The sequence below is a fragment of the Gobius niger genome, assembly GCF_951799975.1.
Source record: "Gobius niger genome assembly, chromosome: 13".
In the NCBI taxonomy this organism is placed as follows: Eukaryota; Metazoa; Chordata; class Actinopteri; order Gobiiformes; family Gobiidae; genus Gobius; species Gobius niger.
The window spans coordinates 11,221,420-11,237,949 of NC_136864.1; the positions used below are offsets into that span (position 1 = coordinate 11,221,420).

At 41.6% G+C, this 16,530-nt stretch overlaps 1 protein-coding gene across 1 annotated transcript in view; it reads left to right on the top strand.

Annotated features, from left to right (window-relative positions):
* The window catches only part of insra (insulin receptor a), a gene marked incomplete at its 5' end in the record, with an annotated part of 94,487 nt that extends 81,644 nt beyond the window's left edge, over window positions 1-12,843 (top strand). Inside the window, 12 exons of the mRNA XM_079569688.1 lie at window positions 2,457-2,655; window positions 3,053-3,324; window positions 3,874-4,013; window positions 5,899-6,058; window positions 6,139-6,235; window positions 6,312-6,379; window positions 7,338-7,567; window positions 7,894-8,004; window positions 9,669-9,828; window positions 9,942-10,071; window positions 10,151-10,285; window positions 11,241-12,843. Coding sequence (XP_079425814.1) covers window positions 2,457-2,655; window positions 3,053-3,324; window positions 3,874-4,013; window positions 5,899-6,058; window positions 6,139-6,235; window positions 6,312-6,379; window positions 7,338-7,567; window positions 7,894-8,004; window positions 9,669-9,828; window positions 9,942-10,071; window positions 10,151-10,285; window positions 11,241-11,601 — 2,063 coding nt within the window. The 3' untranslated portion in view covers window positions 11,602-12,843. The remainder of the gene's footprint in view (window positions 1-2,456; window positions 2,656-3,052; window positions 3,325-3,873; window positions 4,014-5,898; window positions 6,059-6,138; window positions 6,236-6,311; window positions 6,380-7,337; window positions 7,568-7,893; window positions 8,005-9,668; window positions 9,829-9,941; window positions 10,072-10,150; window positions 10,286-11,240) is intronic.
* Window positions 12,844-16,530: the final 3,687 nt, after the last annotated feature.

The window sequence follows — 16,530 nt, forward strand, 5'->3', positions numbered from 1 at the left end:
AGCTACGCAGCGGCGGAGTGATCTGCTAGAAAATAGTCCCTCAAAATGCGATCATTCATGTGATGCAAGGTCAGTTATATTCCAAAAATTATTATATAGGAAATGAGGCCCTATGTCAAAAAAATATATATATATAGCGCTCGTTTGTTTTTCTGTTACTGTCAGGCCTGTCACTCATGATCCACTAATGCTCTTGTCGAGATAAGAGACGGCGCCGACATTGTGATGCTCATGATAAATCTGAACCTTGAACTGCTGACATTACGGCAAAGCGTGGGCTGAAGCACTTTCTGAGCCACACCTGGATGTTTATTATACTTCTGCTCCAAGGTTTAGTGCCTCTACGTCGTGGCTTTTAAAACCACTTTGGACACTTTGGTAGTGTTTGATGTGGAACTTAAAGATGAAAGTGTGTGAAGACGACACATAACTGCAGATCCTTTACACCAACTTGTGTCTAACTTGATTTGACTTGCTGCATTTCATTTGGGGGGAGTTTGGCATTTGGCAAATTGTTTTACGTGATATATTGCTGTATTTTGTGTGGGTAGCATGCTGTATTCCTTAGTTACTGAAAAAAGTAATATATTTTTGTAACCACCAACACTGCCGCCGTCATGACCCCGCGGCGATCTGTTAATCAGCTCATTCATACCCCCGCCTCAACCACGCGCTCAGGAAAAGGAGGACGTGCGAGCAGAACATCCAAGCAGCTTCAGGCTAGAATGTAATTCGCTTTTACCGCATGGCACGGTGACTTTTGTATTTCTCTTGTATCTCTTGGCCCTTCACCGGACACACCCCACATGAGCAGGTATTTTGGCGAATACGTTTCTAAACCATGCACAACACCTGACCACAATCTCAGCTCAAGGTCTGGTCCCTGGGTGTAGCAGTGCGATCAATCACTGCACATTGTCCCATCGGTTTTGTAGAAGGCAGAACGCTGTGAATACATTTCTCTGGGGGAAACTAAAGTCTATCTCAACAAAAGGAATGCCCTATTTACTACACAATTGCAAAGACAAGTATCTAGTGTGTCTTTGCTGTCGTGTACACTTTAATCTATGACAGCACGGTGTTTTAGATCCCTGAAGTCCTCTCCAGCTCAGGTTCACACGGAGGGCAGACATGTTTCTTCATCTGAATTATTCCTTCGGGTGAGACCGGTGCACAGCGGTCTCACCGTCAGTCAGTGTCTGTGCGGAGAGAGTAGACCATAGTAGATTGTCATTTTAGCTGAAATAGCAAAATTAGCAAAACGGTACAAAAGTCAAGTTATTAGATTATAAAGCCTCATCTTTGCAGTTATTCCTTTGTAAATTGTAAAGGGGACAGGACTATAATGTACCTTATACCCAATAAAAGCGCCTTTTTGCCCTATTTATAACTTGGTATCACATACTGCAGCTGCCAAGTCTCCCATTTTGGCTGAGAAACTACAGGGTTTTATTCCTCTTTTTCGTCGTCCTCCTGTATTAGTATTATCCCATGAATCTCACAGATTTTAACAAAAGAAAATGTAAAGTCTCCGGTTTTTGGAAACTACTTTGTTTTACCCCTCCGGCAGTTTGGTTGTTATTTTTTTTAAATCCAAAGCGTGTGGGTATCACGTATTGAATAATTTTCTTGTTATTGAATTTGAAATGTTTGTATTTGTGACAACACTGGAGGGCGGGCAAGGTGCTTTTCTTTTAACAAACTCTCGCCCGAGTGTGCACCTGTCTCACAGAGTCTTTGTCCATCTTTACAAGACGTGACCAGTGCAGCAGTGACGGACAAGGCCACAGGAGAATAGATTAGAGGCAAAGTGCTGCGTTTGTTTATAGGCCATCGGCTAGCTCTCAGAAAGTGCTTAGAAATTGACTTTTCTTCCAGGAAATAGGAAATGCTTTTGGTTTTGAAGTAAAATAGTTAAACTTCTTCCACAAAAAGTTCCACACGCAGACTCCCAGCAGTTAATGAGAAATTGGCTCCTTAAGCGCGTAAGTTTGTGAAAAAATTGACATTTTATCCTTGACTCCAATTATTTCAAAAATTATAAAGGTCACAGACTTCAAATTTTGCAATAATAAAGACAGCACTAAAAGAAGGTGGATAGGAGTGCTAGTTTTTAAGAAATAACTTTTGAAAATATTTCTTTTTTATATTTTATATTTATACTCATTATGGCATTAAAAAGCATTATATTTGACTTTTGCATTTTGTATCAACCCTGTAGTTGTATGAATGCAGTAAGACTTCGCTTCCACTGGGAGAAATACTCACAGAGGATATCTTTTGTTTATTTTATAATATGAAAAAAAGCCTACCATTTACCTTTGTACTGTCTTTGTGCTCTTGGGCGACCCTTCACCCCACTTTCCTGTATGAATAGTGGGCAGACGGGCACCTCTGAGCACTCACTTTGGAAACCATAAGTTTTTCGTCTAATGATTAAATATGCCTGTTTGTAGGTATGAAGCTGCCCACCCGGGAGTCGACGAAGGTGGACAGTAGTGAGGAGCAGAAGGGAAACCAGACGGAGGAGTTCGGCCCGGACAAGAAGTGCTGCACCTGCCCCAAAACCGATAAAGAGCTGAAGAAGGAGAAGGAGGACGCCGAGTACCGCAAAACATTCGAGAACTACATCCACAACGAGGTCTTCGAAGTCAAGTAAGGCATTTTGGCATGGGCCTATGTTAAAGTATAGTTTTTATTTTGTGACGGGGAAGAAAAACATGCCCGAGCATGACGCTTAAAACCAGTAGCAGGATATTGTGCCCATAAACTTTGTGCGCTGAGCAAACCTTCCTATCTTCACTGAGATTGTTTAATCATTTAATGATCCCATGTTCGTCAACAACAGAAGTCAACCACTACCTTCATAAGGCTTCGTAATTCAAAGTCAGCTTATTGTCAAGTGCTGTTACATGTAAAATGGAGCATACAGAGAATAGACATAGTATCAAACTTTTGGCGCAAACTACTACTACTAATTAAGAATATAGAGAGGAATATAAAAAGATGTTGCCATTACTTCTTATCAATCATTGAGTTTTACTTTCTCCAGACGTAGCCGTAAGCGCCGCGCAGTGGTGGGCATCGCAAACCACACTCTGCCCTCCATCACAACTGCCCCGTCCGCAACCCTGGTCCCGGAGGGAGAGAAGACCTTCGAGAGCACCCGCACGGTGGTCACTGTGCTCGACAAAGAGTCCACAGTGATTCCAAACCTGCGCCACTTCACCAGCTACCAGATCGAGATCCACGCCTGCAACCACCTGACAGACCCGGCCCGCTGCAGCATGGCGGCGTTTGTCAGCGCACACACGCTGCCTGAAGGTACTGGGATAATACGGCCATCTCTGCCATGCGTTTCAAAGCAGTGCTAAGTAACTTGTTTACCTTAATAAATGCTTTCCGTAGTCCGTCTGGGGTTAATACAAGTGGTGTGGTTTTGGCTGAAATGTCAGATTTTTTAAAATGTTGTTTTCTTTCTTTTTTTCCCATGCGTTTGTAGCATTAAAATATAGTATTTGGGCATTAAAATAGCATTAGAAAACTTTCAATTTGACTTGTTTCTGCCTGTTTAAACCCTGCTGTATCAGGGTCTTGGTCTGTTACAGTATAGATGTAATGGGAAACCCTCTTGGAAAATGGCGCTCGTATGGAATTTCTTTAGTGGCTGACAGGTTGGGGTTTTTTAAACACAAGGTCTTATGCCACATTTATGTCAATTTTGGCGCCTGCACTTAATCACAAAGTGAACAATTCCATTAAAGCAAGTGACAGAATCGAACTGTAAAAACAGTATAAATCCTCTCAATGGAAAAGCTGTTTCTTAGACTTTATTTGATGTAATTCTTCCTCTTCTACAATGCCTTTCCTCAGACAAAGCTGACGACATCGTGGGCCCCATCGTGTGTGAAGTGGCGGAGAACACCGTGCACATCTCGTGGAAAGAACCCGCCGCCCCCAACGGCATGATCATCCTGTACGAAGTCAATTACAAGCGACTGGGCGACAGCGAGGTGAGCCGACAACCCTGCGCCCGTGCTCCCCCAGCGCTCTATCTGCTTTTATGGCTTTACACAGGCGGCCCGTGGGTCGTTGGGTACACTGGAGCAACACGGGTTTATCATAGTCAACGTGTGTGTTCCCGCTGTGTTCTTATTAAAGGGTAATCGCTAAAGGCTACGGTAATGAAAACAACGGAAGAGAAGCTTATTAGGTTTGTAAAATGTTTTGCACAAACAAGACGAGTATCAATATTTGTTTGACATTTAGCATCGTGGTAGCATCTGCTGGGCCTGGAGAATCTGAGGTGAGGTAATTGCAAGAAGTTGATTTTCTTCGTGTAAACACAGGTTCTTGTAGGAATTCTGAAATGTAAGATTAAGGGCGAAAAATACAACTGGTCACACAATGTTTTGCTGGACCGCCTTAAAGGAATAGGCCACCGTTTTTATATACTAAGATATGTTCTTACCTAACCTTAGTCGAGTTAATATATCCCCGTCTGGTCTTTGTCCGTGCGCTCTGCCAGGCAAACGGAGCACATACGCAGCCTCTCCCACATGTCACATAGCTCCGAAAAAGCTCACGATAGAAGCTACCAAGCTCTTCCACGTGTTCCCTATTTAAATAAAGTTACGTAAAGTGTTTTCATGCGAAGTATATTTACACAGAAATGTAACATGTCGATTTTATAAGCAGATAAAAAGGGGGACTATATTGTGAGGCGTAATGATACGAGGAGCAAAACGTCCGCGCAGTAACTCCTAAAGACTTCCCCCGCTCACTTCCGTCAATAGAAGCTGCGTGACTTGTAGAGAGCTAGCAGAGAACAGTTGAAGAAGCGTCGATAACTTGTGAACAATGCCTTTTACGTGCATCGTGCCGGGCTGTGATAACAAGCAGAAAGTATATAGTGTAGTAATGTTTCACAGATTTCTAACTCACCCCGGATGACGACACAGGACTCAGGACCTCGACCATGAGGTAGGAATGTGCGCGCACTTTCCGAAAATATATTTTCTGCTTGTTGTAAAAGGCTCTGTACAAGTCACGCAGCTTCTATTGACGGAAGTGAGCGGGGAAGTCTTTAGGAGTTACTGCGCGGACGTTTTACTCCTCATATCATTACGCCTCACAATGTAGTCCCCTTTTTATCTGCTTATAAAATCGACATGTTACATTTCTGTGTAATTATACTTCGCATGAAAACACTTCACGTAACTTTATTTAAATAGGGAACACGTGGAAGAGCTTGGTAGCTTCTATCGTGAGCTTTTTTGGAGCTATATGACATGTGGGAGAGGCTGCGTATGTGCTCCGTTTGCGTGACAGAGCGCACGGACAAAGGTGTATGACGGGTATATATTAACTCGACTAAGGTTAGGTATGAACATATCTTAGTATATAAAAACGGTGGCCTATTCCTTTAAGGTTTGATTACTGCACACATTCGTTCTGCCATTGTTTTAATATGATAAGCTTCTGCGATGTCACAAGATTTATTTCCATCCTGTGTTGCATTCATTTTTCACCAAGATCTTGTATTGATGATGTGTGAGTTTGACCACAGTGTAAACTTGTCCTTCACATCCCAAAGATTCTCAATGAGGTTAAGATCCAGTGTGCAAAGAGAGCCAAACTTTTACAATTTGATCATGGTGAAGCCACCGCGGCGTCAGGGAAGAAAAATGAAAGAGAAACCTGGTCGTTCAGTATATCCAGGTCGCCGGCTCACTTTTTTCTTGATGCACATAATGATGGTGAACCTGCAGTTATCATCCAATTAGAGGCTGTATTTTCTGTCAAAGATCAAGTCAGTAGCATCTGGGATATCTTTACCATTGCAAGTGCCTAACTTTCTTGCAATTATTTCTGACACTATTTCTTGTGTGCGTCCAGGAACTTCACAGCTGCGTGTCCAGAAACATGTACAGACAAACTCAGGGCTGGAAACTGAGACTCTTGCATTCTGGGAACTACACCGTGAGGATCCGGGCCACGTCGCTGGCAGGAAACGGCTCCTGGACCGAACCGACCTACTTCTACGTCCCGGACTCAGGTTGGTCACACTGGATGATCCAAAGTGTAGTTTTACACTTGTGCAGAAATCTCAACATTTCATTGATGTTTTTACTGAAGATCCTATGAGTATTGTGAAGAGCGCCGTCGCTCCGATCATCTGCCTCGTCTTGCTGCTGATCGTGGCCATTGTTGGATTCGCTGTGTTCAAGAAAAAGTATGTTTTTTTTCACAAATAAATATGTGTCTATGAGTCTGTTTCGTTTTTTAAATGATCATTTCTTTGTTTTCAGTCAAACACAAGGTCCCAGCGGTCCCATCTATGCCTCCTCCAACCCCGAATATCTCAGCGCTATGGACGGTAAGACAAGTCAATTTATTTACAGCTTCTTTTCCAAATGAGTCATCCTTTAAAAACTTTAGATTAACTTATACTTTTGCAATATCCATTTGGGTTCTTCATTTTAATTTGAGGTAATAATATCTATGCTTTAACAATCAATTACAGTTGCATGTTTTCTCTTTTAGACTCCCAGGTTAAACAAACTGATTTGATCTTGATTTACGCCTGGTGGTTCTTAACCTCTTAACCCCCGCCTTAACCGAGCGCATTTTCTCCAGTTCAGCTTTACCCAAATGCCCATCGTAACGCCTCATTTGAAAGCTTGAAAGACCTACAAAACTCTACTTCTAAATGAATGTTTTTTCCTTGCATTATTGCTGCGGTGTCGTCGCCTTTTTTTGTCACTTTTCTTGCTCTTTTGTGGATTTTTTTTTGCATTTTAATTTTTTTCCGTCACTTTTTTCGTCACATTAATGTAACTTTTTCGTCAATTTTTTTTTCACTTTTTTGTCAGATTTGTGTCACTTTTTCATCAGAATTTTTGTCCGTTTTTCGTCATTTTTTTTGTCCGTTTTTCGTCATTTTTTTGTCCGTTTTTCGTCTTCTTTATTTTTTGTCAAAGTTTTTTCAGTTTTTGTCAATTGTTTATCACTTTTTCTTCAGATTGATGTTACTTTTTGATTAGACTTTCATACATTTTTTGTCATTTTTTCATCAGATTTTCATACATTTTTTGTCATTTTTTTCATCACTTTTTCGTCACCTTTTCGTCACTTTTTCTGCTCATTTTTGTCACTTTTTTGTTGCTATTTGACGCTTTTTTTCAAGAAGGTTTTAGATATGATTTAAACCAAACTGGAGACAATGTGCCCGGTTCAGGTGGGGGTTAAGAGGTGAAAAGGTCACAGATTTCATGAGGTGGTGCTTCGTGTGTAAAGTAGCCACATCTAAACATCTTCATTATGTTTTATTCCAGTGTACGAGGCGGACGAGTGGGAGGTTCCGCGGGACAAGATCAACATCTTGCGGGAGCTGGGCCAGGGCTCTTTCGGGATGGTTTACGAAGGCATCGCCAAAGACATCATCAAGGGGGAGCCGGACACACACGTCGCCGTGAAGACGGTCAACGAGTCGGCCAGTCTGCGCGAGCGGATCGAGTTTCTGAATGAGGCCTCGGTCATGAAGGCTTTCAGCTGTCACCATGTGGTACGAACAATGGGTCCCCACCTGTGCTGCTCCTGCTTTTACGAGCGCTCAAATGTAGAGAAATGTGTTCTCTACATTTGAGCGCTCGTAAAACCAGGAGCAGCACAGAAATATTTGTCGTACTGAGTGCAATTTGTATCCTTCATGTAATCTGCAGTATGACAGTAATGTGCGTCCTGTCAAAACCAGGCCTGAAGACATTTTAAGGGTGGAACAATTTGTTTCTCGTAAACAGAACCTATAAATTGTCTGTCACTGAGCCAGTTTTTGACAGATGCGTCACCCAAAAAGTCTGTATATTCAAATGCTGTGTTTGTGTCCCATAGGTGCGTCTGTTGGGGGTGGTGTCGAAGGGCCAGCCCACTCTGGTGGTGATGGAGCTGATGACGCACGGAGACCTGAAGAGCTTCCTGCGCTCCCTGCGCCCCGACGCTGAGGTATCGTACACGGCTTCAGTGGGATCTGTTGAGCAGTTTGGTTATTATGTTTAAAGAGAGGGTTAAGGTTAAGTCTCTCCGGCTTCCTGCCCAGAAACAAGTCCAAGTTAGTGCTAGTGCAGCCTCCAATTAAAGCTCAATGACTGAAAAGTTTAAAAAGTACTTGTAGAAAATGTTTCCTGAGTAGTATGGCTGGGACGAGCCAGGTTTGTCACGATCCAAAACGTATTTTGCGATACTCGGGGGCCGATCGGATACGTTTTGCGATACAATAAGTTATTATGATTTGTAATAGGGCTGAACGATATGGACAAAATGTCATATCTCGATATTCAATGCCAGATATCTCGATATCGATACGATGTAACTACGGGTTCGGTGAAAACCACATATTTTTCAGAGATATAAAAACAAAATACAAAAGAGAGCAGTTTTATTGATGAAAATCTTTATATTTAGCTTTTTCGATTTTAGTGTTTTGAATGTTAATATTTCGATATCAATACGATAACGATATATCTTTCAGCCCTAATTTGTAATATGTTTACCTTAAAATTTGTAAAAAGAAAACCGTCATGACTCATGTGTCTAAAGTTTATAACCCCAATGCCATTTGACATTTATTGAAGTTTTATGATCGAAAAGTGCATTAACATAAAAGTGCTGTTACTCGAAAACAAAGGAGTGCAGGATAAAAATGCCTCCAAACACAAGTATTGAAAGTATTGCAATCCAAATCTGATACGATATTTTGTCCCAGCCCTACTGAGTAGTGTGAGTACAGAGGAAAGTCTTTGAGCGTAAAAGTGTTGTTTCAGTCGTGACATAAATCATGAGAAGCAAAACTTTTCATAATGATGTGAAAATCCTAATATTACCAAAGGAAATACCATAAAAAAAGTAAAAAGTACTGAATGATATAACTACTCTAATAAGCAGTTTCTTTATAATGTACCTTGTTTCGTGTCCTCATATGCAGCTTGAGAAAATCCACATGTAGTTCCTTTTTCAACAAATCTAAAAGCAAAAAAGTGGGAAAAGAGCGAAAGAAATGTGCCGGAAAAGCAACAATAACACAATAAGAAAGCGACAAAAAACACGATTGAAGAAAAGTGATGAAAAAGCAACAAAAAAGTGACAAAAATGACATGGAAAAAGTGACAAAAAGACAACAAAAACATGACGAGAGCACAACAATAACTCAACACAAAAAGCAACAAAAACATGACTTTTAGTGTGAAAAAAGTCAACAAGAAAGAGCAACCAAAAGGTGACAAAAATGCGATGGAAAAAGTGACCAAAAGACGACAAAAAAACTGTGAAAACACGACAAAAACACATAAAAATGTCAAACTCCTGTCAAGAAGCTTTTAGATTTGGGTAAAGTCGAACTGGAGAAAATGGAGAAAAATCTTACATGAGCAGAAGGACAAAAATAATCGATATTGTGATGTTAAATGTACCTGGATTAGGAGTTTTTCCTATTTAATCACATCTTATAACCTTTACCTTTAAGTTTATGAACAACCATCATCAGAATTCAACTGGTTTACATAATAACTGTTTTATCAGCTGTTTTTTTCCCGCACCTAAGCTCTTCAAAGTACATTAGCCATAAATTATGTTAATACATGTTTAATAAAAGATCTGTTTTCTTCTCTCAGAACAACCCCGGGCGGCCCCCTCCCACCCTGAAGGAGATGATTCAGATGGCGGCAGAGATCGCTGATGGCATGGCTTACCTCAACGCCAAGAAGTTTGTTCACAGGGACTTGGCAGCTCGAAACTGCATGGTTGCACATGACCTCACTGTCAAAATAGGAGGTAAACTGAAGCTGTGGCGCCATCTAGTGGTAGCTCAATGAAAGATAGCTGCTTTGACCTTGGTAGTTTTAGCTTTAAGTCGTCTGTAAACCCTTTCGATGCTTTGCCTCCAGACTTCGGCATGACCAGAGACATCTACGAGACTGACTACTACAGGAAAGGCGGTAAAGGCCTGCTCCCGGTGCGGTGGATGGCCCCGGAGTCTCTGAAGGACGGCGTCTTCACTGCTCACTCAGATTGCTGGTCAGTGTGAAGCTTTAGCCATCCCGATTTGATTAATTTATTTGCTTCAGTCTATTTAAAATCGTTCTCGTTTCTCCAGGTCATTCGGGGTGGTCCTGTGGGAGGTCAGCACGTTGGCAGAGCAGCCGTACCAAGGCCTGTCCAACGAGCAGGTGCTGAAGTTTGTGATGGACGGAGGCTTCCTGGACCGGCCGGACAACTGCGCCGACAGACTGTGAGTTTATTTTTTACAGGAAATAAATAGAGGGTTTAAGACACATTGAGTTGCCTTGTGTACGAAATGCACAGTATAAATAAAGTTGCCTTGCCTTTTAATACTGATACTACTAATATACACTTCATATTGGACACCTAAATGATTGTTAATTGGGCAGCACTGTAGCGCCCACATGCCTCACAGGTTCAACAGGCCTTTCTGTGTGGAGTTTGTATGTTGTCCCCCATTCCCATGGGCTGTACATTAAGAATAGCGGCGCCAAAGGGTCACCGCCTCTTTTTGGGGATAACAGGAGTGAGGAGCTCTCGTGCATTGAAATGATTGAGGAAAGATCGTTTTAATTAACTTTGAATTTACATATGAAAAAACGTTTCATTTGTTTTACTTATTTATCGAATGTGAAAAGGCCACGGAAGTGACCTGTTGCTTCAGACGGTTAACGTTTTCAAACTGAGCTGCTAAACCCACTGTGATCTTGTGTAACTTGTTCGCTGGATGCTTTATAGTGTTACTACAGCTTCAGCCTTTAGCCTGTCCCTTTTACATAATCATTTAATTAAAATCATACAGCCTGCGATGTAGTTTTGTAGCTTTTGAGAGTAAATGCTAACCTGCTAGCTGCTAATGCTAACGTTAATGTGCGTTTTTAAACTTCCATCGCTTTTGTCGTCACTTTTTTGTTACATTCTTGTCACATTTTTCTCGTTGTTTTGTGGCTTTTCGGCCCTTTTTCGTCGCACTATCATCAGTTCATTCCGTCACTTTTTTGAGGCATTTTCTTCTCGTTTTTGTCGCGATTTTGATGCTTTTTTCCCAAGAAGCTTTGAGATTTGGGTTAATGCCAAACTGTAGAAAATGTTGCCTCCTTAGCTTATTTCTGGATAGCGTTTTGCATTGTGGGTGTGTCATTGTTTACTGTTACATTAATTATATGCTCTCTCTCCTCCTCCAGACACAACCTGATGCAGATGTGCTGGCAGTACAACCCCAAGATGCGCCCGATGTTCCAGGAGATCATCGAGATGCTCCGGGAGGACCTGCACCCCACCTTCCAGGACGTGTCCTTCTTCTACAGCGAGGAGAACAAGCCGCCCGAGACGGAGGACTTTGATCTGGACATGGAGAACATGGAGAGCATCCCGCTGGACCCCTCGTCGTACTCGCAGAGGGAGGGGCACTGCTCGGACCGGGACGAGGCCGCGTCGTTGGGCCTCAGGGGGAGCTACGAGGAGCACCACATGCCCTTCACGCACATGAACGGGGGCAAGAGCAACGGACGGATACTCGCCCTACCCCGCTCCACCCCATCCTAACGAACCTCAAAACAGATTACATATATTTTCGTTTTATATATATATATAGATCTCACTCAGATCCACACACTCTCAATAGCGCCACCCAGTGCATTTCTCAGGACATTATTTTTGCTCCTTTTTATAATGCCACAACCGAAACACTACTACAGCACAGCGGTCCCTGCCCACTCAGGAGGGAGGGGCGGGACATCCTGAGACACTTTGTTTTTGTATTTAAAGAGAAAAAGAAAAAGCGACTCTCTCTCTCGTCTTTGTTTGTCGATGATTGTACAGAAATCGCCAAGTTTGTGCTATATATAAGAAAAAACGACGGAGCGGAGCGAAGATTCAACTGTGAAACGAACTCGAAAACAAGATGGCTGCTAAAAAACCCACTGTCCCGATTTCCTCTCAAAAACTTAAAGGGTTCATCGCTACATTTTCGTGACGATTTCTGGACGTGTTCCAGAGGTCTGTACCGTACAAAGTGTCCTTCTATTTTTTGCCCCGTGGCCTACAGCGCCGGTCATAGAACTGCATTGAAAGTCTATGTCACACGAAAAGGAACTGAAATGGCATGACGGTGGGACTCGGAAACAGAACATACTGGTCATGCGGTTATATTTTTTTTTGTCTTTTGTCTTTGAACAAACTGAAATCCACTGGAGAAGCTGGTTGAAGTGGCTTACCTCCTTTATATCAACTCTGCAGTATTCCACAATGGCACAACAGGAAAATGACATACAAGATTTATTATTATTATTTGGGGGCTACTTTGGGGTTTTTTAATTTATTTACAGCCTGTGTTTCTTCTGTTTTTTTTTTGTTTTTTTTGGCGTTTTCACACTTACAGCTGAAGGATATTTAAACCGTGGCAAAACGAGTTCCTCAGATCGACCAATAGCTGCTTCATTGGTTTATTTTAGTGGGTCTGGAAGTATATAAATATATAAATATATTATTGATGTTTTTTTGTACATAGCTGAAATGTTGTCCTTCTCAAGGTATTTCCGCTCATAGAAAATATGTTTTTACATGTTAGTCTCTTATGTTTTTGTTGTTTTTTTTCTAATGCAGAAAAATCATACTAATAATTTAGGAGATTTGTGGACTCGCGATCAACAGCACTTGTTTCTTTCTGCTTTTGCGACGCCTGGGAGAAATTTTAAAGGGGCGTCTTCAGCTCAAGATGTCTGTCCATCATTGTCAAGATCAAATAAATAGTGCTGTAAATACTGCAGCAGGTTGCATTCATGACCAGACTCTCCTTTCTGTCTGACACCATTTAGACCTGCACAATCCTAAAGTAAAAAGTTGGTTTTGAACAATGTACATTTGAAACAACTTCAGAAGCATTCATTCTTAAAGGGATATTTCAGGATTTTTGACATAGAGCCTCATTTCCTAGTTATCCAGAGGGACTATTTTCTAGCAGATCACTCCACCTTAGTAGCTTATACAACCACGAAGCTGATGCTGCTCAAATATAAGTTCTTCTAAATGCGAAATGGTTAAAATTATTCTCTCAACACAGACATTTACATGGTTAGTCAGGCGTTATAAGTGATTTGCCTCAGGTGCCCTGTGGAGCGGGTCAGACTGTTTTTAAATCAGGCTAGCTGATACCATAGAAATGTGCTAGCTTAGCACTAGCCAAGCGCCACGAAACTCTTCAAATATAAGAACTGCATGAATTACAAAAAATCTCCAGAAATCAGCAACACTCTGGATAACTAGGAAATGAGGCCCTATGTCAAAAAAGCGGAAATATCCCTTTAAAGGCACCATACCTGATTTTTGGTTCACTTTGTTTGTTTTCATTGTTCAGTTTAAATTGTTGTGATGCAAAGTCATCCCTAACTTTCCTCACGCATGCTTCTAACATCCTAATTCTTCACAGGGATGAGTTTATAAACACGTTTGACAACTTTCAGGGTCACTTTTCAGCATCACATTAATTTTCATTAAAAATATCAGGTACAGGGTCTTTAAACGTCAACTGCTGAACTAATGGAAGAATCACATGAATTTCAGAACATGTTTGTGGAGGTATAAACCAGCACTTCAGCATCGGGCCAGTTCTGAAGACATTTTAAAACGTCTTCAGCCTCCGATGTTGTTGCTTCACAATGGATTTTAATGATCTGTTTTTTTAACCCCAGGAACAAGTTGGAGACATGGATGCAGCCTTAGTCAGTCAGTTGAGGAGCTAAACCATGGATCAGCCTCAGTTGTTGAGGAGGATAAAATGGGTGTTAACGTTTAATAAATAAATAATTACAATGGTCTAAAACATCAAAAATATTTAATAAACTTTATTTTACGCTGCCCTTGATACATTGTAGGATACGTACAAAATGTAGTACAATGTAATGTGCTCTGTAACAATGTGTAATAACTTGCACAAAATGAAATAAAGTATATTGGTAGTAATGGGCGAGAAAAGAAAAGCTCTTCTGGTTGGTCCTCATGGTGGGGAGCTGTAATACCACCCCCTGGTGGCCGGGGTGACTCCAAAAGACACTTTGGAAAAAGGATTCTAATGTAGCTTTGGACCTCGTTTAAACTGGCGGGCAAGGCAAGGCAACTTTATTTATACCGCGCATTTCTTACACAAGGCGACTCAATGCGCCTTACAAAAGAAAATGTGCGAAATTAAAATCAGGTTAAGTTAAGGCAAAGCACATATATAAAAACATCAAGACATGGGAACTGCTTAAAAGCCTGGCTCCAAAGTGTCATATCTGTTTTTTGTATATTAGAAATAAAAAGTGGTCTATGGTTGCTCTGTGGAGGCTCATAGCCGGTCTGCCTGCCCCTTTTAAGGAACAGGAGGGATTGAGAAGCCATGTTTAATTTCACAGACCACTCGGGATCATTAATATGGGGCTGAATAGATAATCATCGATCTCTTGTATACTATAGCTTTGGAAGACATAAGACTGTAACTCTAGCCCTAAGGGTCTTATGCCTTATTACACTGTGTACTAATACACATTATTCCATTGTGTATGCTTTAAATAGGTACAGGTTATTACACATTGTTGCCGAGCACATTACATTGTACTAATAAGAGTGACAGACCGTGGGGTTTGCACGTTCTCCCTGAGTCTGGATGGGTTTTCCTCATTGCTCAGCTGTAGTAAGGATAGCTGAGCACAAAGTCACATTTTCCAAATTGGCTATTATTACATACAATGTCTTTTGGTCTGGACCATGAGTTTGTAATAAAGGTTATTTATCTATGAGCCCAACAGTGTAAAGCGGGTAAACTGAGGCCAGTTAAATCTGTTTAATCTGGTCACATCTTGGATCTGTTTTAAGAAAATTAAAATTATTTTGACGATTAGACTAAAAAGAGAGAACAAAACCACTGTTCTCACTGATGGTCCATTTTGTAGTTTTTTTTTACAACCCCCAAACTCCTATTGGCTCAGCTGGCAAGTTTAAAAACCCAATGTGGCCTTTGGGCCAAACGTTTTGTCCATATACCTGATTTTGAAAGGAATTGATGAAATGTTCAGTATTTTTCAAGTTAAAATCTTTGGGCTTATACATCTTGGGTTCCTTCATTATGTGACCCTGGCTGTAGTCGTGTATACTACTCTAGAGTAGCAGCGCCACCTGGTGGTCTTAAGATATTGGTGCATAAAGAAACATTTTAAAATGAGTGGTTTAACAAAAATACAATTCTTGTAACATTTGTAGAAGTAAAAGTTAGGCGACCAGGAGGCATCCGGAACAGATGCCCTGGCCACCTCAGCTGCTCCTTTCGACGTGAAGGAGCAGCGACTCTACTCCGAGCTCCTCCCGGGTAACTGAGCTCCTCACCCGATCTCGGAGGGTGCGCCCAGCCACCCTGCGAAGGAAACTCATTTCGGCCGCTTGTATTCGCGATCTTGTCCTTTCGGTCATTACCCAAATCTCATGACCATAGGTGAGGGTGGGAACGTAGATCGATCGGTAAATCGAGAGCTTTGCTCCGACTCAGCTCCCTCTTCACCACGACAGACCGATACAGCGACCGCATCACTGCTGACGCCGCACCGATCCGTCTGTCGATCTCACGCTCCATCCGTCCCTCACTCGTGAACAAGACCCCGAGATACTTGAACTCCTCCACTTGAGGTAAGGACTCCCCACCGACCTGAAGAGGGGAAGCCACCTTTTTCCGGTGGAGAACCATGGCCTCGGATTTGGAGGTGCTGATCCTCATCCCGGCCGCTACACACTCGGCTGCAAACCGCCCCAGAGCGTGCTGAAGGTCCTGGTTCGTTGGAGCCAACAGAACAACATCATCCGCAAACAGTAGAGATGAGATCCTGAGGCTCCCAAACCGGACACCCTCCGGCCCCTGGCTGCGCCTAGAAATTCTGTCCATAAAAGTAATGAACAGAGCCGGTGACAAAGGGCAGCCCTGGCGGAGACCAACACGCACCGGGAACAGGTTTGTTTATTGTTTATTTATTTAGATCCCCATTAGCTACTAAATAAAGCAGCTAATGCTTCATGTAAGTCTGTCATGTAAGGTCTGACTTACTGCCGGCAATGCGAACCAAGCTCCTGCTGCAGTCATACAGGGAACGGACAGCCCTTAGCAGAGGTCAAGTAATTTATTCAAAATATCTGCCAATTATTATGCAGTGAATAAAAATACATTTCATTATATTATCCATAGTATTGTAATAAATGAAAAATAAATAAATAAATAATGGGCAGTACATTAATAGTTTTATCAGTAAACAGAGGTTGGTTGAGTAGCCAAAATATTTACTCAAATAAGAGTAACGTTACTTTGAAATAATTTTACTCAAGTACAAGTAAAAAGTAATGACCCAAATATTTACTCAAGCAAAAGTAAAAAAAAACAAATTGTGTGAAATTGTGTTTCACACAATTATTTTTACTCAAGTAAGAGTACAGATACTTTATTATAATTGTACTCAA